Genomic DNA, 25597 nt, shown 5'->3' on the forward strand with positions numbered 1-25597 from the left:
AATGTGGGAGCAATCTGCGGGGCTCGCCCCCCGCCCCACTCTCCTCGCCCCCTTCCAGCCGCCGGATTCATTCATTCAATCGTATTTATTGAGCGCTTACTGTGAGCGGAGCACTGTACTAAACGCTTGGGAGAGTACAAAGCTAATTCTCCGGGAACCCTCCATCTGATCCACACCCAGCAAGTCATCTATTTTGTAACATTCTCCAAGCACTGGGTTCTAAGCGCTGGGGTAGATCCAAGGTAATGAGGTTATCCCACGTGGAGCTGACAGTCTTAATCCCCATTTTATAGATGAGGGAACTGAGGCACAGAGAAGTGAAGTGATTTGCCCAAGGTCACACAGCAGACAAGCGGAGGAGTCTGGATTAGAACCCATGACCTCTGACTCCTAAGCTTCAAGCTCCTAGACCCCTGACTTTCCCCCAGAAGCGCTTGCTTCCCCCTGCCCCCACGCTGGCCCAGCTCCAGGTAGAAAGGCATCATGAGGAATGCATGGTTCCCCCCTCCTCTCTCTCTCCTCCTGACCCTCCCCAACTCATCCAGCACCTCCTAGCCTCTCTCTGGGGGCAATGAAAGGGGTAGAGAGAGGAATCGAGACAAGAGAGATGTCCTCCTTCCAAGGGCAGAGATGCGGGTTGAAGGAAACAGGGAGGAGGGCAGAACTTGGAAGAACTGCAACCTCTGACCCGTGCCCTAGCACATCAGACATCGTTTCCCCTCTCTCAAATCTATTTTAATGTCCCCCTCTTCCTGTGGACTGTAAGCTTCTGGTGGGCAGAGTATTTACCAACTCTAAGAATATTAATAATTGTAGTATTTATTAAGCGCTTACTGGTTGCTGGGCACTCTAAACAAGCAAATCACGATGGATACAGTCCCTGTCCCACGTGGGGCTCGCCGTCTCGATTCCCATTTTACAGATGGGGTAACAGGCACAGAGAAGTGAAGCGACTTGCCCAAGGTCACCCAGCAGACAAGTGGCGGGATCAGCCATGAGCTTCTGACTCCCAGGCCCATGCTCTATCCACTACACCACACCGCTTCTCTATTATCCTGGACTCTCCCAAGCGCTTAGTACAGTGCTCTGTGCCAAGTAAGCACTCAATAAATACCATAGATTGATCCTGGACGCGAAGGGACGGCGCGGGGATGGCAGTGGTCCTGTGTCAGGCCCAGAAACTCCAGCCTCCTACCCTAAGGCTGTGAAAGTGGAGAGGAGGGATTTGCGTTCTCCAGGTTCCCCCAGGATGCTCTCTCGGGGTGAGCACGGACTGCACCAAAAGGTCCATTTGGTTGTTTTTTTAATTTCTTTTTATTAGGGTGGAGTGTGACATGAGGCAGGGTGATGGGCGGGAGAACTCGGGGAGAGGGACGAGGGGTTCATTGCCCAGTTGGTTCAGTTTTGCCCAGGCAGGCGCAGCCTCCGGCCCCTCTTCTTCCTGCACCTCCTCCTCTTCCTCCTTCTCCTCCTGCACCTTCTCCTTTCTCCTCCTCCTCCTTTTCCTCCTTCCTCTCCTTTCTCCTTCTCTTTTTCCCTTTCCTGCTCCTCCTCCTTTTCCTCCTTTCTCCGCCCCCCGCCCTCCTCTCCATCGTCCTCCTCCCTGCGGGGGAAACAGCCCAATTCGGAGCGGCGGAGGGGACAGGAGGATTCCCCATGCCAGCAGGCTTCCCCGAGGACCGGATCCGAGCTGCCCGGGCACGGTGCCCTCGACATCTTTCTCGGGAGGAAAGGAGGCGGCTCTCCCCACATCCTCCCCCCAGGTCCCGGCCCAGGTGGGCAGGAGGAGGCTTGGGGATAGGGAGACACCCCCCTCCACCTCCCGTTCCCCACCCCAGAGGGTCCCCTGCGTCCCGGCCTCCTGGCACGGGCCTCCCCCCGGGCTGGCCGGGCTAGAGGCGGGTGGCACCGTGCGGAGGAGGGGGCGGCGGGGAGGGCATGGCCCGGGGCAGCTCCTGCAGGTAGACCCTGGCCCCCGGGTTGTCGTAGGTGGCCCGGGCGGGCAGCCGGGGCGACTTGGCGGGGTCGGCGTGGGCACAGCAGAGGGTGGCACGGGTGATGAGCCCGTCCAGGGGCTTGAGCGACCGCATCCAGCGGGGCAGGAACTCCCACGTCTGCAGCCACTTGGGCAGGTGGTCGGGGCTGCGGTGCTGCAGGACGTTGACCAGGGCCACGAAGGCCAGCAGCCCCGCAAAGGGCGCCCCGACGCCGACCATGACCTGCCAGCCCGCCATGGAGATGCCAAACACCAGGGAAGGCAGCAGCAGGAAGCAGACCAGGAGGTAGAGCACGGCAAACCAGCGGTACTTGGCCGTCCTCTTCCCCAGGGCTTTGGCCATGCGAATGGGCAGGCGGGTGCAGGGCAGCGGGTACCACAGCAGGATGCCCGAGATGTTGAAGAAGAAGTGGCACAGAGCGATCTGGGGGGCGGGATGGGAATTGAGGGTGGGGGGAGGGAGGGAGAGAGAAGGGCCCGTGGGAAAACTGACTCTTGGACTGTCCGAGAGGAGCTGAACTGTACTGACCGCCTCACCTCCTCCCCCACCCGCCTCGGGCAAGGGGCAGGACTCGGCATGGCTTCACTCGGAATCTCTCTCCCCGTCTCCCCCCAAGCTTCACCCCGTACCCGACTTCCCAGCTCCTGCCCCTGGGTTCCTAGAGGAGCCCCTCGCTTCCTTACCGAATAATAATGGCATTTGTTAAGCGCTTTCTATGTGCCAAGCACTGCTTTAAGCGCTGGGGTAGATACAAGGTAATAGGTTGTCCCACGTGGGGCTCACAGTCTTAATCCCCATTTTACAGATGAGGGGACTGAGCCCAGAGAAGCAAAGTGACTTGGCCGAAGTCACACAGCTAACAAGTGGCAGAGCCTAGATTAGAACCCCCGACCTCTGATTCCCAAGCCCCGGCACTTTCCACTAAACCACCCTGCTTCTCAATAATCATGGCATTTGTTAAGTGCTTACTATGTGCCAGGCACTGTACTAAGCACTGGAGTGAATACAAGCAAATCGGTTTGGACACAGTCCCTGTCCCACGTGGGGTTCACAGTCTCAAGCCCCATTTTATAGATGAGAAAACCGAGGTACAGAGAAATGAAGTGATTTGCCCAAGACCACACAACCGAGATAGGCGGGATTAGAACTCATGACTTTTTGACTCCCAGGTATGTGCTCTATCCTCTGCGCCATGCTGCTTACCTGGAAGCCCCTCCCATGCACTACCATATCTGACCCCACCAAACTCTGGAATCCCAGGCCTAGAACCCCCCCACCCTCCAACCCCACACTCCCTTCCCTGAAACGTCCCCGCAACCCCGCACTCCCATTCCTGGCAGACCCCCACCCCCCAACACCAAAATCCCATCCCTGAAAGCCCCCTCGAACCCCAGAATTCCATCCCTGGAAGCCCCCTCTGTCCCCTGCCCTTCCTACTTGGAAGGCACTGGCCAGTTTGTCGCCAGGACTGGCCAGGGCAGCCAGGATTGCAGTGGTCGTGGTGCCAATGTTGGAGCCCAGGGTGAGCGGGTAGGCTCGCTCGATGCTGATCACCCCCAGGCCTGTGGGTTGGAGGAGCGGGAAATTACCAAGCAACCAGTGGGGCCTCCAGCCACCTCCAATGGGTCATTCAATCAATCCAGCCTCCTCCAACAGTCAAATCAATCAATCCAGCCTCCTCCAATCAGTCAGTCAATCAATCAAACAGCCTCCTGCACCCTCGGCCTCTGCTCCCCTCCACCTCGTCTCGCGGGACTCACCAATGAGCGGGGTGATGGCTGAAGTGAACACGGAACTGCTCTGCACCACGAAAGTCATGCCAGCGCCCACCACCATGGCAAAGTAGCCAGTGAGCCAGGTGAACGGGGGTGGGAAATCTGAAATCCGACAAGCCCCCGCCCCCAATACCAAGCCAGGTCAAGCCGGGATGGAGGCGGGTGGGGGGCAGATCCGCAGGCTCATTAAAGGGGACCGTGAGGGCACTTGGTGGCCAAAATTGGCATGCAGCTTGCCCTTTTACACCAGACTGTGCTGGCACTTTCCAGCCTCCCCACCTGCAGAGCCAGCTCTCTGAGATCCTGGGGGCCTCGACCCCCTGACAGGGCATACTCTCTCTGGACTGACCCAGGCCGGACTGGCCCAGTCTGTGCAGGTTTTTACTGGTTGAGATCTGCCTGGGTAACACAGCTTTAGCCTGGAAGAGGGCTGGAACGAGGCAGAGACAGATAAAGGAAGGAAACCGGGAGGGAGAAAGAAGGATTAGAAGATGTAGAAGCAGCGTGGCCTAGTGGAAAGAGCACAGGCCTGGGAGTCAGAAGGACCTGGGTTCTAATCCTGCCTCCTCTATTTGTCTGCTGTGTGGCCTTGGGGAAGTCATCTCATTTCTCTGGGCCTCAGTTACCTCATCTGTAAAATGGGGATTAAGACTGTGAGCCCGTGGGGGACATGGACTTGGTCCAACCTGATAAGCTTGTATCTACCCCAGCACTTAGTACAGTGCCTGGCACATAATAAGCGCTTAACAAATACCATTAAAAGCAAAAAAAGATATGAAGACAGAGGAGATGAGAAAAAGGATGGAGAAGGAGGGGGAAAGAAGGTGAAAGGGGGGAGAGGAGAAAGAAATGGAGGAGGAAGAGAAAATGGAAAGGAGAATAAAGAGGAAGAGTTGGGGGAGAGATGAAGAGGAAGAGAAGGGAGAGAAAGAGGGCAAGAGGAGGAAGAGGAGATAGAGGAGGAAGAGAAGAAAGAGAACAGTGTGTCTAATGGTTAGAGCATATACCTGGGAGTCAGAGAACCTAGGTTCTAATCCTGACTCTGCCACTTGTCTGCTGCATGATTTTGGGCAAGTCACTTAACTTCTCTGTGCCTCAGTTACTTCACTTGTAAAATTGAGATTAAATCCTACTCCTTCCTAGACAGTAAACTCCATGTGGGATAGGGACTTTGTCCAACCTGATGCTTTGCATCTACCCCAGTGCTTGGCACATAGTAAGTGCTTAACCAGTGCCATTATACAAAAAAGGAGAGGAGGAAGAGAAGGAAGGAAGGTAGATCTAGGAGGGAGGAGGATGGACTAGGCGGCCTAGGGAGCCTCACCTGTGTTGATGACTTTCTGGATGGCCTTGGCCACCTGCCCCTTGAGCACGGAGTTGAGCACCTTAACTAGCAGGATGAGGCAGGTGCAAAGCACCACCAAAGAGCCGGCCAAAAGGATCAGTCCCACGGCCAGGTCCGGCAGGACCGTGTCCACGAACAGGTGGCGACCTACAGGAGGTACCAGAGATGGCTGAGCCTTGGGGAGACCCCCGACTTCCCCTTCCCCAAATTAGAAGCCCCCTCCCCCTTAGAGGGCCAGCACCTCCTTTACTCCCCACCCCTTGAAGGTGACCTACATTTTTCCATGGTGGCATTGCTCATTGTCCAGCTGGCATTGACGTCGGCCCTGGGCAGGGCGGCAGGGACCTAGAGCCAAGAGGGGCAGAGGCAGAGAGCTTTAGGGGAGACTCACCCCAGAGTTTCTGACTTCCTGAGAAGTCTCTCTGGACCGAAACTCAGCTACAAACCCTTCATCCCCTGCTGCCTTTTATGAGGGGCCAAGGGAGAACTGGAGCAGCGGCCAGACTCTAGATTGCCAGCTTCTATTCTGGGATTTGGGGCTCACTGTGGTTCTATATGAACCCTTTGGGCTGGGGAGCAACCGGCCAAGTGCACAGAGGGCACCCCAAGTGGGAGATCGGATCCAGGGTTCTGGACTGGGCACAGGAGACGCCCCCACCCCTCCAGAAGGATCAGAGAGAAAAGACTCCTCAACACGACTCTTTGGTCTCTTGGGCGACCTTACTCTGCAACTGAACCTCGGCTTGCCCGGGGGCGGGGGTTCCCAGAAGACCTCGGACCCAAGTTGAACCCCCACCTCCCAGAGAACCTTGGTCCAGTTTGATGTCCAGTGGTTTGGTCTGGAACTGAGACTCCAGGATGGCCTCGTGGGGAGGGAGAGAGTTGGGGGTAGGGGCGAGCTTTTCTGGGGTTCAGGTAGCCCAGAGTGGGGGAGGGGGCGGGGGGGAGTCCTCACCGGGGAGACAGGCAGGTCACACCAGATGCGGATCAGGCTGTGGTTATGCAGGCTCTCGTTTCCCGTGGCGATGCCTGTGATCACTGACTTATCCAGCTGGGTGGTGGGAGAGGAGAAGGACTGTTTGGGGGCGCAGGCCTGGGGTGCTCCCTCTCCTTTCCCCTCCTCTATCCCCCCAGATCTTCCTTCCCCTCCCCACCTGGATGAGCAACCGGGTGAAGGGCTCTGTGATGATCTTGAGGAGGTCGGGGGCATCCTTGCCACTGTGGATGTTGAAACTGGCCACCACGAGGCGTGTGGTGTGATGGAGGTAGCCTGTGGCCACCTCTAAGGGCAGCAGGACCAGCACAGAGAGCCAGTTGAAGCAGTCATGTACCGTGGCCCCCGCAAAGGCTCTTGGAAGATGGGGGGGTAGAAGGAGGAAGAGAGAATTAAGCAACCCCAAGACACTCTCCCCACCCAGGGACAGGAAAACCCCAGCAGATCCTCCAGGGACTCCCAGAGACCAGGCTCTGGTTGAAATGATAGTAGTTGTGATAATTTTTTTATCCTATTTGTTAAGCACTTACTAAGTGTCAAACACCGTTCTAAGCAATGAGATAGATACAAGTTAATTAGGAAGGACATAGTTCCTGTCCCACGTGGGACTCACGGCCTAAGTAGCAGGAAATAGGGGTATTGAATCCTCATTTTACAGTTGAGGAAACTGAGGCACAGAGATATTAAGTGACCTGCCAAAGATCACAGAGCAAGCGCTTAGCAGAGCTGAAATTAGAACTCAGGTCCTCTTTCCACCAGGCCACGGTACTTCTGGCTTATGCAGTGCTTACTATCTGCCAAGCACTGAGCTAAGAGCTGGGGTGGGTACAGTACAATAGGTTGGACATGGTCCCTATCCTACACAGGCTCATGGTCTAATGGGGAGGGATAACAGGATTCTTAGAGTGAGACAAGATTTCTCAACCTTGAAACAAGTCAAGAACTGCTCGAAGTGATGGTATTTATTGGGCATCTACTGAATGAAGTATGCTGTACACATTTGTGCAGTCAACCCCTCCATAACATTTATGTAAAAATATTTATTCCTTTCTCCTTATAAGATGCTTTAGTGTCTGTCTCCCTGGTAGACTCCGAACTTCTTGAGGGCAGAGATCATGTCTACTAACATTAGGGCTTAGTATTGTATTCTCCCAGGCCGCACAGAATTGGCAGACAATAAACAGTACTAAAATTGTGGCATTTCTTAAACGCTTACTATTTGCCAGACACTGTACTAAGTACTGGGGTGGATACAAGCGAATCGAGTTGGATGCAGTCCCTGTCCCATGTGGGGCTCACAGTTTCAATCCCCATTTTATACTTGAGGTAACTGAGGCCCAGAGAAGTAAAATGATTTGCCCAAGGCTGCTCAGCAGACAAGTGTTGCAACTGTGATTAGAACCCATGACCTTCTGACTTCCAGGCCTGTGCTCTAACCGCTACTCCATGCTTCCCCACATCTGAGACCCCCACATTCCTCCCCCTCTCTCAAGGGTTCCCCAAGCTTCTCTCTGTCTTGGGGATCCCTACCCACCTCCCCAACCCCAGGCCCCTAAACTGGGCCCTCCCCTTCCCGCCCTCCAGCCCCGCCGAGGTCTAGGAGGCTCTCACCGCCGGAAGTCAGTCCTGTCCCCGGCCTGCATGAGGGCCACAATGGTGTTGGTGACCGAGGTGCCGATGTTGGAGCCCATGATGATGGGAATGGCCGAGCTGACCTCCAGCACTGTGGGGGCCCAGGGCTCAGCCACCACCCACACTGGTGGACCTGATCCGGACCCCCCCCACACCTCCCACCTGCCTCCTCCCCAGTTTGGGGTTCTTGGCAGACCCCTTCCCACCAAGGGCTCAGACCAAGGCCCCAGAAGCCCAGTCTTCCCGAGCGGTGAGGCCCAGAACTGGGTGGGGAGGTTCTCCTGGCTGCCCCCGCCTTCCCCAGCCCGCTGGCCCCCAGGGCTCAGGGCACTCACGGCCGGAGGACACCATGCTGACAATGATGGAGGTGGACGTGCTGGAGCTCTGTACCAACACGGTCACCAGGATACCCACCACCAACCCTGCCACTGGGTTGGACAAGATGGCGCTGTCTTTGAAGATGTCACCGGCCACCTTGCCTGGGGGAGCAGACAGATGGGTCTGGGGGCGGGGAGAGGGAGGAGGAGCAGGATAGGGAGATGCCTATGGCCCCCTCTTCTTTTTCTCTTTTTCCTCTTCACCTTCTTTTCCTTCTCCTCTTTTTCCTCTTCCCCTCATCCTCCTGATCTTCTTCCTCTTCCTGCTCTCTCCTGTTCCTCCTACTGCTCCTAATCTTACTCTAGCCCGCCTCCTTCCTCTTCTTCTACCATTTATCTTCTCCTGTTCACCCCTCCCTCTTCCTCCACCTTTCCCCCTTTTCTGCTCCTTCTCTATTTGTTCTCTCCTTCCTGCTCCTTCATCTCTTTCTCTCCCCACTCCTCCTCCTGCTCCTCCTCCTGCTCCTCCTCCTCCTTTTCTCTCTATCAATCAATCAATCAGTTCATTAGTGGAATTTATTGAGTGCTTACTACGTGCAGAACACTGTACTAAGCACTTGGGAGAGTACGGAACAGCAAAATTAGCAGACACTTTCCCTGCTCCATAACAAGCCTCCTCTTTCTCCTGCTCCTTTACCCCATTCTCTCCTCTCTTCTTCTTCCTCATCTTTCTTCTCTCCTCTTACGTGGCCTCCCACAGCTCATCTACAGGGAAAAATGGAACCTTCCTCCTAGGCTCCCTCTTCCCCCTTCCCTCCTCCCCTGGTTGGGCCCCCATCCACTTTTCTTCATCCTCTCCACCCCTACCCCCTCCCTGCCCTCCAGAAAGCTCCACCAGGGCCTTGCCAACCACCAGGTCTCCCTGACAGGTGGCAAAACACAGTCTCTGTGAGCCCCAGGAGCCCTCTGGGCACCTACCCCCTGCCAGCTGGAAGGCGGAGCTTAGCACGTCCAGAGAGCAGACGAAGAAGTAGAGGAAGATTAACATGAGCGGGATCTTAAGGAGGGAGATGCAGACGGAGCGCACCTTCTCAGCCAGCCCCACCTCTGCCAGGGGTGGAGACCCTCAGTGAGGACCCAGTTGGGCTCCCCCACACCCCGGGACTCACCCCTCGGTCACCACCCCTTCTGCCATTTTGTCTGTGGGCTCACAGCCTCTCTCTCTTGGTCCCTGCCTATGCCAAGATGGGGCTGTGTGACCGGTTCTGGCCTCCCCCCGCCCACCCAGAAATCAGTTGGGGGGTTCTAGAAACAGTTGGGGGGCAGATCTCGAAGCTCCTCTAGGCAGACCTCCCTCGGGGGGGCAGAGGAGAGAGGACCCAGCACAGCTCACGGAGGGACCACCCCATCTCTCACCTGACTTCTGGCCCTCTTCTAGCACCAGCTTGGGGGGCAGTGGATCCAGCTCATAGGGGTCCAGGCCCTCCACCAGGCCCTCCACCACCAGCCGGCCTGGGGAGCCGGGGCACAGGCAGCCACGTTCCGGATGGCTCACCGTGCTGATGCTGGGAAAGGCGTAGGCAGGAGTCCCTGGAATTCTGTGCAGAACTGGGAAGAGATTCCCCCAATAGGGGAAGAGCTATCCCTTGGTCTGCAGTGCCAAAGAGAGGGGTTTTGTGGCACCAAATCTCTGAGGTGGAAGACACCCCTACGCCTTCCCCCAGAAGCAGTGCAATAATAATAATAATAATAAGCACCTTTGTAAAGTACTTACTAAATGTCAAGCACTGTTCTGACCATTGGGGTAGGCACAAGATCATCAGTTTGAACACAGTCCCTGGCCCACACAGGGCTCACAGTCTTAATCCCCATTTTACAGATGAAGTAACTGAGGCACAGAGAAGAAAAGTGATTTTCCCAAGGCCACACAACAGACAAGTGGCAGACCCAGGATTAGAACTCACATCCTTCTGACTGGGGCCCATACTTTTAACCACTAGGTCATGCTGCTTCCATGCTAGACTCGAGGGATGCTCCCGATCCGGGTAGTCCTGGATGTCTCTGGTCCAGGGGGAGCCCCTGGTCCCGTCCAGCTGAAGTGGGGCAAGGGCAGGGCCGGGCAAGGTTCTCCCCCACAGGGACACTCAGAGGGTAGATCTGGCACTGGGTAGGGGCAGGGGCAGGGGTAGGGGCTGTACCTTGAGGGCTGGGTGTGTAAGCGAAGGCAGCCCCGCGGATGACCCTGGGCCCTCGGGCTGGAAGCGGGGACATGGCTGGACCCAGATGTCTCTCTCCATAGGGCATCATCCTGACCCCATTCACCTGGGCACAAACACACAGGTGGTTGCTCCTCCCCAGTTCGGGTCACCCCAGGATGACCCTGGTTCCGGAGGGAACCTACCCAAGAGAGTGAATTGAAATATTTCATTTAACAAACAAGCCAAAAAATGGATTTTAACCACCCATCTCTCTCTTAGACCTCCCCCCAGGCTCCACCTGCACTTCAGGCTGGGACCCTCTAGGACTCCCTAGGAGAAGGTCACAGATTTCCTAGAGAGAAGCCCCATGAGCAGTGCCACGGTTATAAATTCCAGAACCTTCAGCAGGGCTGAATTTCCAAATGAACCCCCATTCCATTCCCCCCATCCCTTTTAACAATCAATGGTATTTACTGAGTGCTTACGGAATGCAGAGCACTGTACTATATGCCCTTGGGAATACACTATAGTTGGTAGACTCGATCCCTGCCCTCAGAGAGTTTACAAACCACTGTATGCAGAGCACTGGAATAAGTGCTTGGGAGAGCACAATTCAATTGGTAGACATGATTCCTGCCCTCAAAGAGCTGACAATCTAGTAATAATAATAACACTAATAATAAGTAGTATTTGTTCCCCACTTACAATGTGTCCAGGCACTAGATTTGGACACAGTCCCTGTCCCAAGTGAGGCTCACAGTCTCAATCCCCATTTTGCAAATGAGGGAAATGAGGCCCAGAGAAGTGAAGCGACTTGCCCAAGGTCACATAGCAGACAAGTGGCAGAGCTAGGATTAGATGCCAGGTCCTTCTGACTCTCAGACTCCGTGAGGAATTGATAATCTTTCGCTTCTCTCAGCAGCACTCTCATGGCTCCATAGCCCCTGGTTGTCCCACCCAACCCCAGAGATAACCAACTGGGTGCTGTCAGTCACCCAAGTCCTTAGTATGTGACCATCGCCACAGTTGTCACTCTCTCAGGCGGTCCTGCAAATGTGTTCTTTCTGGACCCAGGACTCAGGTCAATAAGGAAAGGATTTGGGGTGCCAGGGTATACCTTGATTCCGGGCTCGATTCCGATGTTCTTGTCTCGTGTGGGGGTTGCCCCCTGACTGGATGTGGGGAAGCCGTTCGAGTTGAGGCTTCTTCACTCACCTGCTGCCACAGACTAGGAGTCCCCCAAAACTGTCACCAGCACAGATGCGGTCTCTGTAAACCTGGCTGCCGTTTTGGGGTGGAGGTCCCCAAAACTGTCCCCTGCACAGATGCGATTTCTGGAAACCTGACTGTCGTTGGGGGTGGGGGGTGGCCAAGGCTCTTTATACCCTGAGGCCAAGAGCAAAGTCCCAGGTATCTTGCATGGCCCTCGCCCCCTTTACCCAGCTGACCTCCTTGACTGGAATTCTTTGAGTTAATTGCTAATCTCAGACAGAGGAGCTTCTGCTATTGGGGTGTGATGGGGGGGTGGTTCCCCTTGGTTCCAAGCCTCTGTCACCCTAGGGCCTGAGTACTGTCTGGGTCATGCAGACCTGGGGTCTCTCAAGAGCCCAACCAGCACCAAGGCCGAAGGGTCTGTTTTGTTCACCTCCCTCAGACTCCCAAAGAACCCCTCCCCATCATCCCAGAGTCCCCTCCTCCCCAGGCTCCATTATCACATTCCAACCTTCTCCCCATCTCCATCGTCTCTCCCACCCTTCCTGGTCCCTCCCTGCTCAACAAGCTCTAAAAACGAATAATTATTAGTATCTGTTTATCACTTACTAAATGCCAGTCCCTGGGGTGGATACCTGGTAATCAGATTGGCTATAGCTCCTGCCCCACTCAGGGCTCCCAACTCCCAAGGATGTGAACAAGGATCTTATTTCCACTTTACAGGTGAGGGAAACTGAGACCCATAGGGGTAGAGCGACTAACCCAAGATCACACAGCTATCAATTAGTGGTATTTACTGAGTGACTACTGTGTGCAGAGAACTGTACTAAGCTCTTGGGAGAGCACAGTGTAACAGAGTTGAGAAGCAGCATGACCTAGACGATAGACCATGGGCCTAGGAGTCAGAAGGACCTGGGTTCTAATCTCTAATCGAGAAGCAGCGTGGCTCAGTGGAAAGAGCAGGGGCTTGGGAGTCAGAGATCATGGGTTCGAATCCCATCTCTGCCGCTTGTCAGCTGTGTGATTGTGGGCAAGTCACTTAACTTCTCTGTGTCTCAGTTACCTCATCTGTAAAATGGGGATTAAGACCTTGAGCCTCACATGGGACAACCTGATTACCCAGTATCTACCCCAGCACTTAGAACAGTGTTCTGCACATAGTAAGCAGTTAACAAATATCGACATTATTATTATTATTATTATTATTATTGATCCCGGATCAGTCATTTGCTGCTGTGTGACCTTGTGTAAATCATTTAATTTCTTGGTTTTTCTGTTTCCTCATCTGTAAAATGGGGATTAAGACTGTGAGCCGTATGTTGGACAGGGACTGTGTTCAACCTGATTAGCTTGTTTCTACCCCAGTGCCTTAGTCCAGTGCCTGGCACTAAGTGCTTAACAATTACCATAAAAAAATGGTGATAGACACCTGTAAGCCCCCACAGGAGCTTACAGTCTAGAGGGGGATACAGACATTAATATAAATAAATAAATTACAGATATATACATAAGTGCTACGTACCCAGCGGGCTAGTGGTAGACTGAGTCTAGAACTGGGGTCTCTTGAATCCCAAGCTCATGCTTTTTCCAACTATCCATGCTACAACTCTGCTTCCCTGCAGGGAGGAAGCCCCACCTGGTTTCCTCTTTCTTCTCTATCTCTTTCACCCCCACAATCTCCCTCCCTTCCTTCCTCACCTGGCAACTGAGTAAGCACCAGTGTGCTTCGGCCTCCCCTGTTAGATCTAAAGGACAAGTTCTTGGTACTCTGCACTGTACCCAGAAGGGGCTCAGTAAAATACTGTTTTCACCTTTGGTGGTGTCGCCAGCACTCCTCTGATCTGGCTGGATCTGCCCAAGGCAATCCTGGGTCGGGGAAGGGTGATAAGGTAAGGAATTCAGCTTAGCTGTTTCAGTAAAACACTAGGGGGGAATCACGTGGCTCAAAGAGCACGGGACTGGAAGTCAGGAGACCCGAGTTCTAATCCCCGTTCTGCCACTTGCCTACTGTGTGACCTCGGGCAAGTCACTTAACATCTCTGGGCCTCATCTCTAAAATGGGGATAAGACAGCAGCTCTCTCTCCCTCTTAGACTGTGAGTCCCACGTGGGACGGGGAGTGTGTCATGTGTCAACTCTAGGACTTGGACCGTGGGAAGCTCATAAAACATGTCATCATTATCTGCCACTAGCAGCTCTGGGATATTCTATTCAATTTCGTGCAAAGCACTGTACTAAGCACTTGGGAGAGTACATAACAAAAGTAAACAGACACATTCCCTGCCCACAACGAGCTTACAGTCTAGAGGGGGAGACAGACATTAATAGCAATAAATAAATTACAGATATGTACATAAGTGCTGTGGGGCTGGGAGAGGAGATGAATGAAGGGAACAAGTCAGCCCAAGGGAGAGGGAGAAGAGGAAAGGAGGGCTTAGTCGGGGAAGGCCTCTTGGAGGAGATGAGCCTTCAAAAAGGCTTTGAAGAGGGGGAAAGTCATTGTCTGTCGGATTTGAGAAGGGAGGGCGTTCCAGGCCAGGGGCAGGACGGGGGCGAGAGGTCGGCAGCAAGATAGACGAGATCGAGGTACAGTGGAAGGAGTGAGAAACATGAGTTTGAGGCTAGATGGGAAGAAGAACTTTGGCCCCCAGATTGCATCCTGGTGTTGGCCTCCTGCTGCCTAGGGTGCAGGGGATCGAGAACTCTTCTTTCAAAGGACCAGCGGCCTGCTGGTGCTATGGGGGGTTGTCTTGAGCCTAATCAGAGCAGACGAAGCAGCAGGGTCAGAGGACAGGTTTAGGAGAGCCCACTGCCTCATTCTTCCTCAATCAATTAATGGTATTTATTGAGCACTTACTGTGTGCAAAGCACCGAACTAAGCGCTTGGGAAAGACAATCCAACAGAATTAGCAGACATGTTCCCTTCCCCTATGGAGCTTCCAGTTCAGCCTCTCTCTGCCTCAGCTCTCACCACCAGATCCCCTAGTTTGGAAAGGGGTTCCGTGATCCCAGGGTCCCGGGCGGGGAAAGCAACTGACCGAGGATGAAAGTTAAAGGTGAGAGGTCACCCCCACTACACTTTCAGAAGCCCTATAACCTCGTTGTGGGCAGGGAATGTGTCTGTTTATTGTTATATTGTACTTTCCCTAACACTTGGTGCATGCTTTGCACACAGTAATCACTCAATAAATGCCATTGAATGAATGAATGAATATGGCATCTGTTAATTTCTGCAAAGGACTGATTTCCAAACTAATTTCCCTCATCTATGTCCACTGTGTCCAACCTGATTAGCTTGAATCTACCCCAATGCTTAGAACAGTGCTTGACATGTAGTAAGCACTTAGCCAATACCATCATCATCACCATCATCATCATCATCATTATTATTGCCATTGTTCTTGTCTGCCTATCTCCCCCGATTAGACTGTAAGCCCGTCAAATGGCAGGGACTGTCTCTATCTGTTGCCGACTTGTTCATTCCAAGCGCTTAGTATAGTGCTCTGCTCATAGTAAGCACTCAATAAATACTATTGAATGAATGAATGAATTATAAGGTTGGGCTGAATTCCTGTCCCACATGGGGCTCACAGTTTAAGTGGGAGGGAGGGAGAACAGAGAGAAATGAGAAATGAGAAAAATGAGACCCAGAAAAGTGAAGGAACTTGCCTAGGTCACACAAGCAGACAAGTGGCAGAGCCAGGATTAGAACACAGGTTCTCTTTCTCCCAGACCCATGCTTTTTCCACTAGGTCGCTCTGTCCCTTCCTGGCCACCCTGGGGTCTCCCCCAGTTCTACCCAATCATTAATCCAGACCATGGCCCCAGGGATGTGCCAGTCACTGATTTACGGAACCAGTGGCCAAAGTCCACCCGCAAAACAGCTGAGGCTGCTTCGTTGTCTTCTTCAGGCATCAACTTCATGGTCAAAACAAAGAGTCATCCCTTCCCTTTCCCCCTCCCTGAAGGGGGATGGAGGCTCCTGGCTGGATTCTGCGGGGCACTGGTTCTGAGCTTCCACATTCTAGATTTAAACTCTAGGTACTGGGCTCGAAACTCAGGAGTTTTGGCTTCTGGGAGTCCCAAGGCTCCAGTCTCCAGATTGTAGATTCCAGACTGTGGACTCAGATTTTGAGATGCCAAGTCCCAGACTCCCAGTTCTGCATTCTAGACTATAGGCTGAGGGGTCTGGATTCTGGTTTCTGGGCTCTACACAGTAGGTTCTGGATACCAGGTCTTGGAGTTGGGGTTCTTGGCCCCAAATACTAGGCTCCAGGTTCTCAGTCCTAGACTCTGGGTTTCAAGTTCTGGACTCCAGGTTCCAGACTCCTGTCGTAGGAGTTCAGGCTCTGGATTCTGGGCCATGGACTCTGCTGGCCCCTTCTCTCAGGGAACGTCCAGGGCTGTGGCCCCTCGTTGGCTTGGAGAGGAAAGTTCATGCCCCATTTACCCCAGGACACCCCAGGTTATCCTGTCCAGAGAATCAACCTGTGCAGTGGGGTGAGGGTAGATCTCTCCCTCCTTTCCATCTGACCAGGGCCCTTCCTAGCAAATGACCTTGCTGGGAAGTGCTATAGGCCAGAGTCTCAGGCTGGGGCCCAGGACTTCTGGATTCCCTGTTCCCCCATGTGATGAGCTGTGCATTAGTTTCCCTCAAGGGGAAGGGGACACATTCCCGGGATTGTGACCACCACCCAATATGCACCCTCAACAATAGCCACCCCATTTTCTCCCAGATCCCCAGATAAAGGGATGGGTGGGGCCAGGCAGCCCCGGGACCCCCAGCAGCGGGGAGCAGGGTGGTCCCAGAGGGGTCCTAGCCTGTCCCCTCTCCCCCCCGCCCCGGCCCTGCCCAGACTTCAGGGAGTCTGTTCCTCTCTGGGTCTGAGCTGGCCCGGTCCCTGGGGCTCTTCCCAGATTGTAAGCTCATCGTGGGCAGGGACCATGTCTGCTTATTGTTCTATTGCCCTCTCCCAAGAGCTTAGTACAGTGCTTTGCACACAGTCAGAACTCAATAAATGAGAATGAATGAATGAATGAACAAATGAGAAAGCTCCCCGGGCGTCCCCCTAGGCCACAGCCCCTTTAAAAGAGGTGGGAGGGGGGTGTTTGGGTCAACTGTCGGGCAGGGCTCCACCCTCGGTGCTGACCCAGGCCCCGGGGGGCTGCCAGAGTCCCGGCTGACCGTGCCAGGTCTGTTAGCTGCTTCAGTGGTTCCCCGGGCTCAGGGCTTTGGGCTCCTGGCCAGTTGGCCTCCATGCCCTCCGCACCCCCCAGGCCAGCAGCAGCAGTAGCGCTGGGGCTCCGGGGCAGTTTGCCACTCTGATTCCACCCCTCCAACATGGAGATGGGGCACAAGACCAGTCTGGGGGGGACCCGGCCTTTCAGTCAGTCAGTCAGTAATATTGATCGATCGTTTACTGTGTGCAGGGCACTGTACTAAGCTCTGAGGAGAGTACAGTACAACAATAAACAGGCACATTCCATGTCTTAAAGTTAGGAGGAAATGCGAGACTGCAGAGAGGGAGAAAGATCAGGGCTGGAGATGTGGATTTGGGCCTCACTCACATAGCGGTGATAGTTGAAGTCATGGAACCTCGCCTTGTCTAGACTGTAAGCTCGTTGTGGGCAGGGAATATGTCTGGTTATTTTTGTATTGTACTTTCTCAAGCGCTTAGTACAGTGCTCTGCACACAGTAAGAGCTCAATAACGACTGACTGACTGACTGAATGAATGAATGAATGAGTTCTCCAAGGTAATGGGTACAGATGGAGAATAGAGGAGGACCCAGAACTGAACCTTGAGGGACACCCAAAGTTAGGGGGTGAGGCAGAGGAGGTGCTCGTGAAAGAGAAGGGTGGGGGATGGTCAGCAAGCAGTGCTGGCAGTTCTTGAGAGCCTCAGCGACCATCTAAATGGGACAGTTGTGAAATACCAGAGAGAAATAGGGAAAGGGTTGATTTATCTCAGGAATTACTGAAAGTAGTAGGATGGCTTCAGGCCTTCTGAAATCAATCAATATATACATAATGGTATTTTTTAAGCATGTACCACGTGCCAAACACTGTACTAAGCAGTAGGAGGGGTATAAGATAAACAGGTCTGACTAAGTCCATGTTCTACATGGGACTCTCAATCTAAGGAGGAAGGAGAACAGCTACTGAATCACCAATTTTCAGATAAGGAAACTGAAGTCCAGATAAATTAAGTGACTTGCCCTAAATCACACAGCAGGTAAGTGGTGGAGCCGGGATTAGAATCCTGGTCCTCGGACTCCCAGGCCTGAGATCTTTCTCCTTCCTCATATCCCGTTTCCCCCCCACCCTTCCACACTCAATCCCGGGAGCAGGTGTGGGTGGTGAGAGATCAAGACAGCACATCGGAAGCATTGCCAAGAGACTTTATTTTCCCTTTTGCTCAGACAGACAAACACACGTGCTCATGGACACACTGGGCCCATGGGGGCGGGGCGAGGACCTGTGATGGGCTTGGCCCTCTGATCCAGCACCTGCTCCTCAAGTCTGCTCCTTCCCCACCTGGTGGGGGACAGATGCCTCTCGAGGTTCCTGAGAAAAGAAACCAAACAGGAAGGACAATGGGGAGACTGGGCCACAGAGACCTCATCCCTTCCCCGATAGCCTGAATTCCCTTCATTCTCATTGTCAGTCCTTTCTCATAATGATTACACCCCAAATTTGGAGACTGCTTGTATTTCTCCAAACCAACTGAGACAGTCAGTCAGCCGTATTATTATTGCTCTAATACTATTACTATTGCTATCCTGACAAATTGAGGAGCAGAGAAGTTAAGTGACTTGCTTGAGGTCACAAAGCAGGTCAGTGGCACTAGAAGCCGGGTCTCCCAGACTTCTTCCATAGACCATGTCCTTGTTGTTTTTGTTCTATCCCCCAGCCCCAATTCCAACCTCCCCCAGTAACCCCCTTCCCCTGAGGGCTCTGGTGAGACCCCTGATTCTCTGGACTTCCTTGAACTTCTTTGTGTATCTCTCCCCACTCAATCATATTTATTGAGTGATTACTGTGTGCGGTCCCATCTCAGGACCTGGGTATCCTGGTCCCCAACCCTAGCACCCCTAACTTCAGCTACTGGGGGCATAGAATGAGAGAAAAGCATTTACCTGGGCTTCCTCTCCATGGTCCTGGTTAGGAAGGGATTTCTGGGGTGTGTGGAAGGCCTGGAATTAAGAGAGGAAGGAGAGGGGCTGAAGAAGCCTCCTGACTGGAAGCACCCCAAACTCTCCTCCCCACCCCCCTAGGGTGAGAACAATAGAGAAAATAGACCCAATCCCTGCTCACAAGAAGCTTACAGTCTAGTGGGAGTTTTGCATCCCCATTCTACAGATGAGGAATCTGAGGCCCAGAGAAGTGAAGTGTCTTGCTCAAGGTCACCCAGCAGTCAAGTAACAGAGCCAGGATTAGAACCCAAGTCCTCCAACTCCTCAGCCCCGCCCCCCAGACCGGTCCTCATCCTTCCCCAGGACCAGTGTTACCTTCCTGGCTGGCTGGATCTCTTCTGTAGATTTGGAGCGACCTTTCACCCCTGGCTTCTGTGGGGAGCTAGGCAGGTCCTGAATTGGGGTAACACAAATGTACCAGTCAACCCCAGCAGCATCAACCTTGGCCCTCCATGCCCCCTCCCACCTCCCCCCCCCCCACCGCAACTCCACCCTGTTACTCTCTTTGAAGGGGACCGGGCAGTAAGAATCCAGAATGTTCAGGAAAGCTTGCAGACACCTCCTGGGAGGGGTATTTTTATAGCCCCATGGTCCCAAGAGGTTCAGAAGCTCAAACTGTAGGGCCCTGGGTCTAGGCAGGGGGGACCTCTGGATTGGCAGTAGGAGCCTGGCACCCCAAAGGTGATCTCGATTCCGAGTCACCTGTCCTCCCCCAGGTCTCATTACTCTGCTTCAGGAGAAGGTCGGGGAGTCCCGGGGGTGTGGGGAGAGAGAGCTAGATGGAGAGAAAAAGAGAGATGCATTCACAGCCGGTGGCGGGGAAGGGACTCCGGGGTGCTTTAATTACCGTAATAATGATCACTGGGGTATTGGTTAAGTGCTTACTCTGTGCCAAGCACTGAGGCAGGTGCAATAAAAATAGGTTTGACCAGTCCCTGCCCCACAGTTCAAGGGGAAGAAAGGACAGGTATTTTGCAGATAAGAAAACTGAGTCCCAGAGAAGTGATTTGCCCAAGGTCACCCAGCAGCTAAGAGACAGAACTAGGATTAGGCCTCTACTTTTTCTACCAGGCCACGCTGTTTTTCAGGGATGTTTGGATTTATGGATGCCTCACAGCTCAGGGTCAGGGGTGAGGAGTCTCTTTTCTGTTCCAGGAGCCCACACTCCCTAGTCTTGCTGAAGCAGTGTTGCCTAGTGGATAGAGCACGGGCCTGAGAGTTAAAAGGACTTGGGTTCTAATCCAAGCTCCACCACTTGTATGCTGTGAGTCCTTGGGCAAGTCACTTGACTTCTTTGAGCCTCAGTTATTTCATCTGGAAAATGGGGATTAAGGCTGTGAGCCCTATGTGGGACAGGGACTGTGCCCAACCTGATTAGCCTGTGTCTACCCCAGCGCTTAGTACAGTGACTGGCACAGAGTAAGCACTTAAATACCATAAAAAACTGTCCCCCAGCCCAAGTTGGTGCCTGACCTCTGGGTCCCGCCAGGATGTGTACCTTTGAATCTGGATCCATGGTCTCTGGCCTGACACTGCTGCAGGTGGTTTTTCTTTAGGCTGTGGCACAAACAGGAATCTCCTGGAAGGTAAAACCCCATTACCCTGGTGGGTTCTGTTATACTTCCTCTCCAGCTCATTACATGGAGAGAGAAGGAGGGTCATCTAGAGTGAGGGGAAGGCTGAGAGGGTCGAGGAATCGTAATGATTGTGATGATAATTGTTCAGTACTTACTATATAGCTAAATACTGTTGTAAGCCCAGAGGTAGATATAAATTAATCAAGGTGGACCCAGTCCCCATTCCATGGGGGAGCTCACAGTCTAACAGGGAGGAAGAACAGGGATTGAGACCCCATTTTTCAGATGAGGAAACTGAGGTCCAGAGAAGTGAAATGACTTGCCCAAGATCACACAGCAGACAAGTGGCAGAGCCAGGATTAAAACCCAGGTCTCTTGACTTCCAGACCCACCTTCTTTCCACTAGGTCATGCTGCTTCGGGAATGAATTTGTTAGCCATCCCCTACCTCCCCTCATCTCGCCTTACCCACTCCTCATTTAAAAAGCCCCCTTAACTGAACAGTAGACCTCTTTCCTCATCAGCACCTTGCCTGAGTCAATCACTGCTTTTGCCATGCCAGTGGCGTTCCATAGGAGAAGACTTGGGGAGTCTGCTCAATCCACATATCAATCAGTGATATTTATTGAGCGCTTTTCTGTGTGCAGAGCTCTGTACTACAAGCAAGCTTGTCTCGAGACTGTAAGTTCATTGTGGGCAGGTAACGTTTCTACCAACTCTGTTGGACAGTGCTCTCCCAAGCACTTAGTACAGTGCTCTGCACACAGTAAATGCTCAATAAATACCACTGATTGATTGATCAATTCTTTGATCTCCGTATCTTCAGCCAACTCCCAGTCCAAAGAAGGCTGCCTCGGGTGCTTGGGTGTGGTAGGTGGTCCCCAAAAGTGTCTCCAGTCAGCTCAGGTGCAGGTCTCCTGTAACCCCTATTCTGTGCTGGGTTCTGGGCACCGGGATTTTTCCCTGTGGTGGCTGTGGGCAGAACTTCCTCAATGACACTTCCACCCCACTCTAGACTGTCAGCTCACTGTGGGCAGGGAAGGTGCCTGCCAACTCTTCTATATTGTACTCTCCCATGTGCTTAGTACAGTGCTCTGCATACAGTAAGCGCTCAGTAAATATCACTGATTGATGATGACGGTATTTAAGTGCTTACTATATGCCAAGCACTGTTCTCAAACGGCAGGTACTGTCTCTATCTGTTGCCGACTTGTTCATTCCAAGCGCTTAGTACAGTGCTCTGCACATAGTAAGCGCTCAATAAATACTATTGAATGAATGAATGAATGAATGAATGTTCTAAAAGCTGGAATAGTTACAAGGAAATCAGGTTGTCCCTCGTCGGGCTCCCAGTCTTAATCCTCATTTGACAGATGAAGGAACTGAGGCACAGAGAAGTGAAATAACTTGCTCAAAGTCACACGGCTGACAAGTGGCAGAGCCAGGATTAGAACCCACGGGATTTAACTGACTCAGTTCAACCTGATTGACTGATTGATACCTCCCATACCCCACTCTGACCCTGTCTGTAGCCAACTCCAGCCATCAGGGATTTCCAAGAGAGAGGGAGGAAATAAGCCTTGTAGGGGGGACTAAGCAGGTATGGGGGGAACAGGCAGGGCTTCAGGCTATGGGGAAAGCCCCTCCCCCTGCTTTTCCTAGGGGAGGCGACATGGCCAAGCCACAGCAGAGTGGGGGGCCTCCATGGGGTTTCTAGGAAACCCTCAACTTCTGAAATATGGAAATCTTCTTTACTGTGAATCTGGCAGGCAGAGGGGCCCCAGTAAATAGAGAGAGTGTGTAAGTGAGTGTGTGTGTGTGTGTGTTTGCGGGAGGGGTGTGTGTCCAGAGCTTTTGCTATTCAAATGGGAGTTATGGGGTATTAATGAGCCAGCAGGAAAAGGAGGGAATGAATAACGTGAAGGCAGAGCCGGAGACACACCTGCTGTGAGACTAAATGGTCCATCAGGGCCTGGAAATCAGACTGTAATCAGAGGGAGCTTCATAAACATTCTGACAGCCGGGGAGGGACCCCTAATTCTAAGTGTGCAGGGAGGAGGGGGGGATCTCCTTCTTGCAGCTGAACCTCATCCCCCTAAAAAGGACTCCTTTCTGCAGAAAAGTCTTCTCTCCACATGTATTTTTGGCCTGCGGGGCCACTCTGATCTTTCAGAAGCTTCTCCGGGGAGCGCCTGTGGGGAGAGCATGGTGTAGGGGAAAGGGAGGCGGGCAACACACAGAATATGTATATATATACATATATATATATATATATATGTATGCGTGTGTGTGTGTTTTGGGGGAGGCAGTCAGCGGAGTGGTAATTACGGCTGGTGAAAGAAGGGACAGATCCAGCTGAAATATTCAAATAGTCAAAAATGGAACAGCAGGTATTTTGACAAAAAAAAACCAGCAAAAAACGTGGGGCGGAAGCTGAAGAAGACCAGGGGCCAGGATAGACAGCGCGGGAACACCCCATACACACCCACAGGCACACTCACACAAGACCAGGCCCAAGGGGCGAGGTGAGACGGGCGGGGACGGGGCGGGGAACGGGGGTGGGAGAGGACGCACGGACACCAAGAGGTGACGGTCCAGGCTTTTGATAACCCGTTTCATTTCTTCAAACTGCATCCAGCAGGGGGGCGAGGCGGGCTGCGCTGGGTGAGTCACTGGCCACCCGCTCGCGGGCTCGCTTGCCCCGCACCTCCCCGCACCTGCTGGCCCGGTTAAAGCACCAACATCCGCAGGGCTTTTTTCTCCTCGCCCGCGGCCCACCCCGAGGCAGGGGGGCCAGGGTCTCTTCCTGCGACTCCCGGGGTCTATTTCCTTGGCCAGCCGGGCCTCGGTCCGGGCGAGGCCCTGTCACCATGGCAACGAGGGCGCGCCCTGGGTACCCCTTTCCCCAACCTCCGCAACCTGCAGCGGTGGGTGGGGGAGAGGGGGAGGCGAGGCCGGGCGGGCCGGGGTCTCCCCAGCTTGGGTGGCACGTGGCCCCGCTCTCGCAAGGAGTGGGGATGGGGGGCGGGCAGGAGATAATAACCCCCTCCCCCAGGCACAACCTCTCGGGCACAACCATCCGCCAACCTTCGGTGGCCGCGAGAAAGAAGAGGGCTTCGGGGGACTCCGGGGGACTCCGGGGGGCTTCGGGGGACGGTGGGGGATTCTGCTCCTGCTCGGAGGGGAAAGTGGTGGTGGCGCGGGGGGCAGGGGAGGATTCGGACACGATTCCCCATTTTCTACTCCCAGAGGGGGGCTGGTTGAGGGGCTTAGGATTCTGCCTTTGATGCTGTCCTCGCCTCCGCACCAATCGCCGCCCCAGACTTCCTCAGGCCTCCCCCCGGTCGACCCCCCACCTGCACACCCCCTCCGTGACCCTCTTCTTTGGCTCGCAGGGATCCTCCTCTTGCCCCTCTCAGACCCACAGCAGGGAACCTTGTTTGCAACACGCCCCCTCACAGGCCCAGATGCATACAGAACACACACACGCACACACACACACACTCACACGCACACACACGCACGGCAAACCCCACCCAGGGACACAGGTTACATGCTTACACCACACAAACGCACACACATGCACACGCGCATCTCTCCTTCCTGCCCTGCATACACAACCTGCCAAACCCCACCCAGAAACACAGGTTGCATACTTCCTCCACACACACACACACACACACACACTTGTCGCTGCCCGGCAAGCACAACCCACAAATCCCACCCAGGGACACAGGTTGCATATTCACTCACACACACACACACACACACACACACACGCACAACTCTTTTCACCCCCCAAAACCAACAGCCTCAGTCCTGTCTTTCCATCCCCGTCTCCTGACCACCCCTGGTTCCCCAAGAATATGTGATTAGTTCTGGTATTTGTTAATCGCTTACTATATGCCAGATACTGTACTAAGCGCTAGCTTCCAGGATCCCTGTTCTCATTCCCGCCTCCACACTGATGGGCAGCGGGGACGGCCAGGGAGCTGGTAAGCCACAGGGGCTGCCTCCCCCGTGCCGCCTAGCTGGACAGAAAAGGTTCTCCAATCGCTCCTGGGCAGCCTTCAGGCCTGACCTGAGAGAGAGGTCCCTCCACCTGGCAGTCCACAGGAAGGGTCAGCGCCCAGTGGCAGGCGTCAGTGATACCCCCCCATCCCCAATCCCACCTCCACGGACAGGGCAGCCCACGCATCTCCCTGGCCCCACTCCTCCCCCAGCCCTTCTGGGTTTGGCTGGACGAGTCCACTGGGACCCCTGCTCCCTACCTGGGGGCTCCGGGAAGCTCCGGGAAGCTCCTCACTTATCCACGGGACTGGTTGTCTCTCCCTCCCGTTCCTCTCCCTGGCTCTCCACACCGGGTCCAGTCCTGGCAATGTCACATGGCTCGCAGGAGCAGCCAATGGGACAGAGCAGCAGCAGTCGCAGCAGTTCCCACCGCTGCCTCCCCTGTCACTCTCCCCACTGGAGGCTTCTCTGCAGTAGCTACCTGCACCACGTCCCAAAGCCAACCTGGGCTAGAGGCAGGGGATTGACCTACACCCCCCCCCCCGGCCAAACCCCTCCAATCCCAGGTCACTGCCTCCCCTCTAGGCTGGAAAATCGTTGTGGGCAGGGAATATCTCTATGTTGTTGTTGGGTTGTACCCTCCTAAGCGTTTAGTACAGTGCTCTGCACACAATAAATAGGATTGACTGACTGACTGACCTTGGACAAGTCCCTTCATTTCTTTGGGCCTTAGTTATCGCAGTGTAAAATGGGGATCAGGACTGCGAGCCCCATGTGCGACAGGCACTGTGCCCAATCCGATTATCTTGTAACTACCCCAGCGCTTAGTACAGTGCTTAGCTTAGTACAACACTGAACAAATACCATTTAAAAAGGGGGAAAAAAAGGTGTGTCTTCCCCTGCCACCTGGTAGCAGCCGAGGGCAGCCAGGGGTCGAGGAGGGCTGGGTCCAGTTCCTGCCAATGTTCACAGGCTTTTGCAGGGGGAGTGACTGCCAGGGGTGAGAGGTACACACCACACTGGTTCCCTCAGAGAGGGTCCTGCCTGGGCAGATATTTGGGTCCCAGATGGGTCCGTTCCAGTCCCAATAGGGTCCAAGCCGGCTCAAGGCCTCAGTGGCCAGAAGTTGAGCCAGGCTGAGAGGACAGCCAGTCCAATCTGGGGCCCTGAGTGAAGACATGCCCCCCCATCCCCACCCCTTCACATCTGTGATAGGTTCTGGGGACTATGGGGCAGGAGTGGGGGGGGGGCACATTGCTTTCCTACCTGAAATTCCTCTCCACCCAAACGGCTACCTTACTATTACGGGCTCTCGTTATATCCCGGCTAGACTACTGTGTCGGCC

At 53.9% G+C, this 25597-nt stretch overlaps 1 protein-coding gene and 1 long non-coding RNA gene across 8 annotated transcripts; both read right to left on the reverse strand.

The window, feature by feature from the left end:
* Positions 1 to 1538: 1538 nt before the first annotated feature.
* SLC34A1 (solute carrier family 34 member 1) lies at positions 1539 to 11619 on the reverse strand. Of its 3 annotated transcripts, none has more exons than XM_029053366.1 (13): positions 11474 to 11619; positions 10259 to 10382; positions 9477 to 9668; positions 9039 to 9167; positions 8079 to 8222; positions 7723 to 7834; positions 6272 to 6467; positions 6073 to 6168; positions 5393 to 5462; positions 5097 to 5264; positions 3758 to 3874; positions 3435 to 3559; positions 1539 to 2420 (listed from the first exon to the last, which is right to left on the reverse strand). In XM_029053366.1, the coding sequence occupies exons 2-13, from the start codon at positions 10365 to 10367 to the stop codon at positions 1893 to 1895; spliced, it is 1986 nt and encodes a 661-aa protein (XP_028909199.1). In that variant the 5' UTR covers positions 10368 to 10382; positions 11474 to 11619; the 3' UTR covers positions 1539 to 1892. The 3 variants fall into 3 exon arrangements, with proteins under 3 accessions (XP_028909199.1, XP_028909198.1, XP_028909201.1); XM_029053365.1 differs by having other exon boundaries at positions 11376 to 11618; XM_029053368.1 differs by lacking the exon at positions 9039 to 9167 and having other exon boundaries at positions 11376 to 11618.
* A 6230-nt stretch (positions 11620 to 17849) lies between these two features.
* Positions 17850 to 24692, reverse strand: LOC103166484. Of its 5 annotated transcripts, none has more exons than XR_484871.3 (5): positions 24513 to 24692; positions 20164 to 20244; positions 18981 to 19058; positions 18609 to 18665; positions 17850 to 18036 (listed from the first exon to the last, which is right to left on the reverse strand). It is a non-coding gene; the product is annotated as an uncharacterized LOC103166484 (long non-coding RNA). The 5 variants fall into 5 exon arrangements; XR_003755485.2 differs by lacking the exon at positions 24513 to 24692 and adding an exon at positions 22959 to 23097; XR_003755486.2 differs by lacking the exon at positions 24513 to 24692 and adding an exon at positions 22816 to 22928.
* Between the last annotated feature and the right edge of the window lie 905 nt (positions 24693 to 25597).

The sequence above is a fragment of the Ornithorhynchus anatinus genome, chromosome X2 (genome assembly GCF_004115215.2).
Source record: "Ornithorhynchus anatinus isolate Pmale09 chromosome X2, mOrnAna1.pri.v4, whole genome shotgun sequence".
In the NCBI taxonomy this organism is placed as follows: domain Eukaryota; kingdom Metazoa; phylum Chordata; class Mammalia; order Monotremata; family Ornithorhynchidae; genus Ornithorhynchus; species Ornithorhynchus anatinus.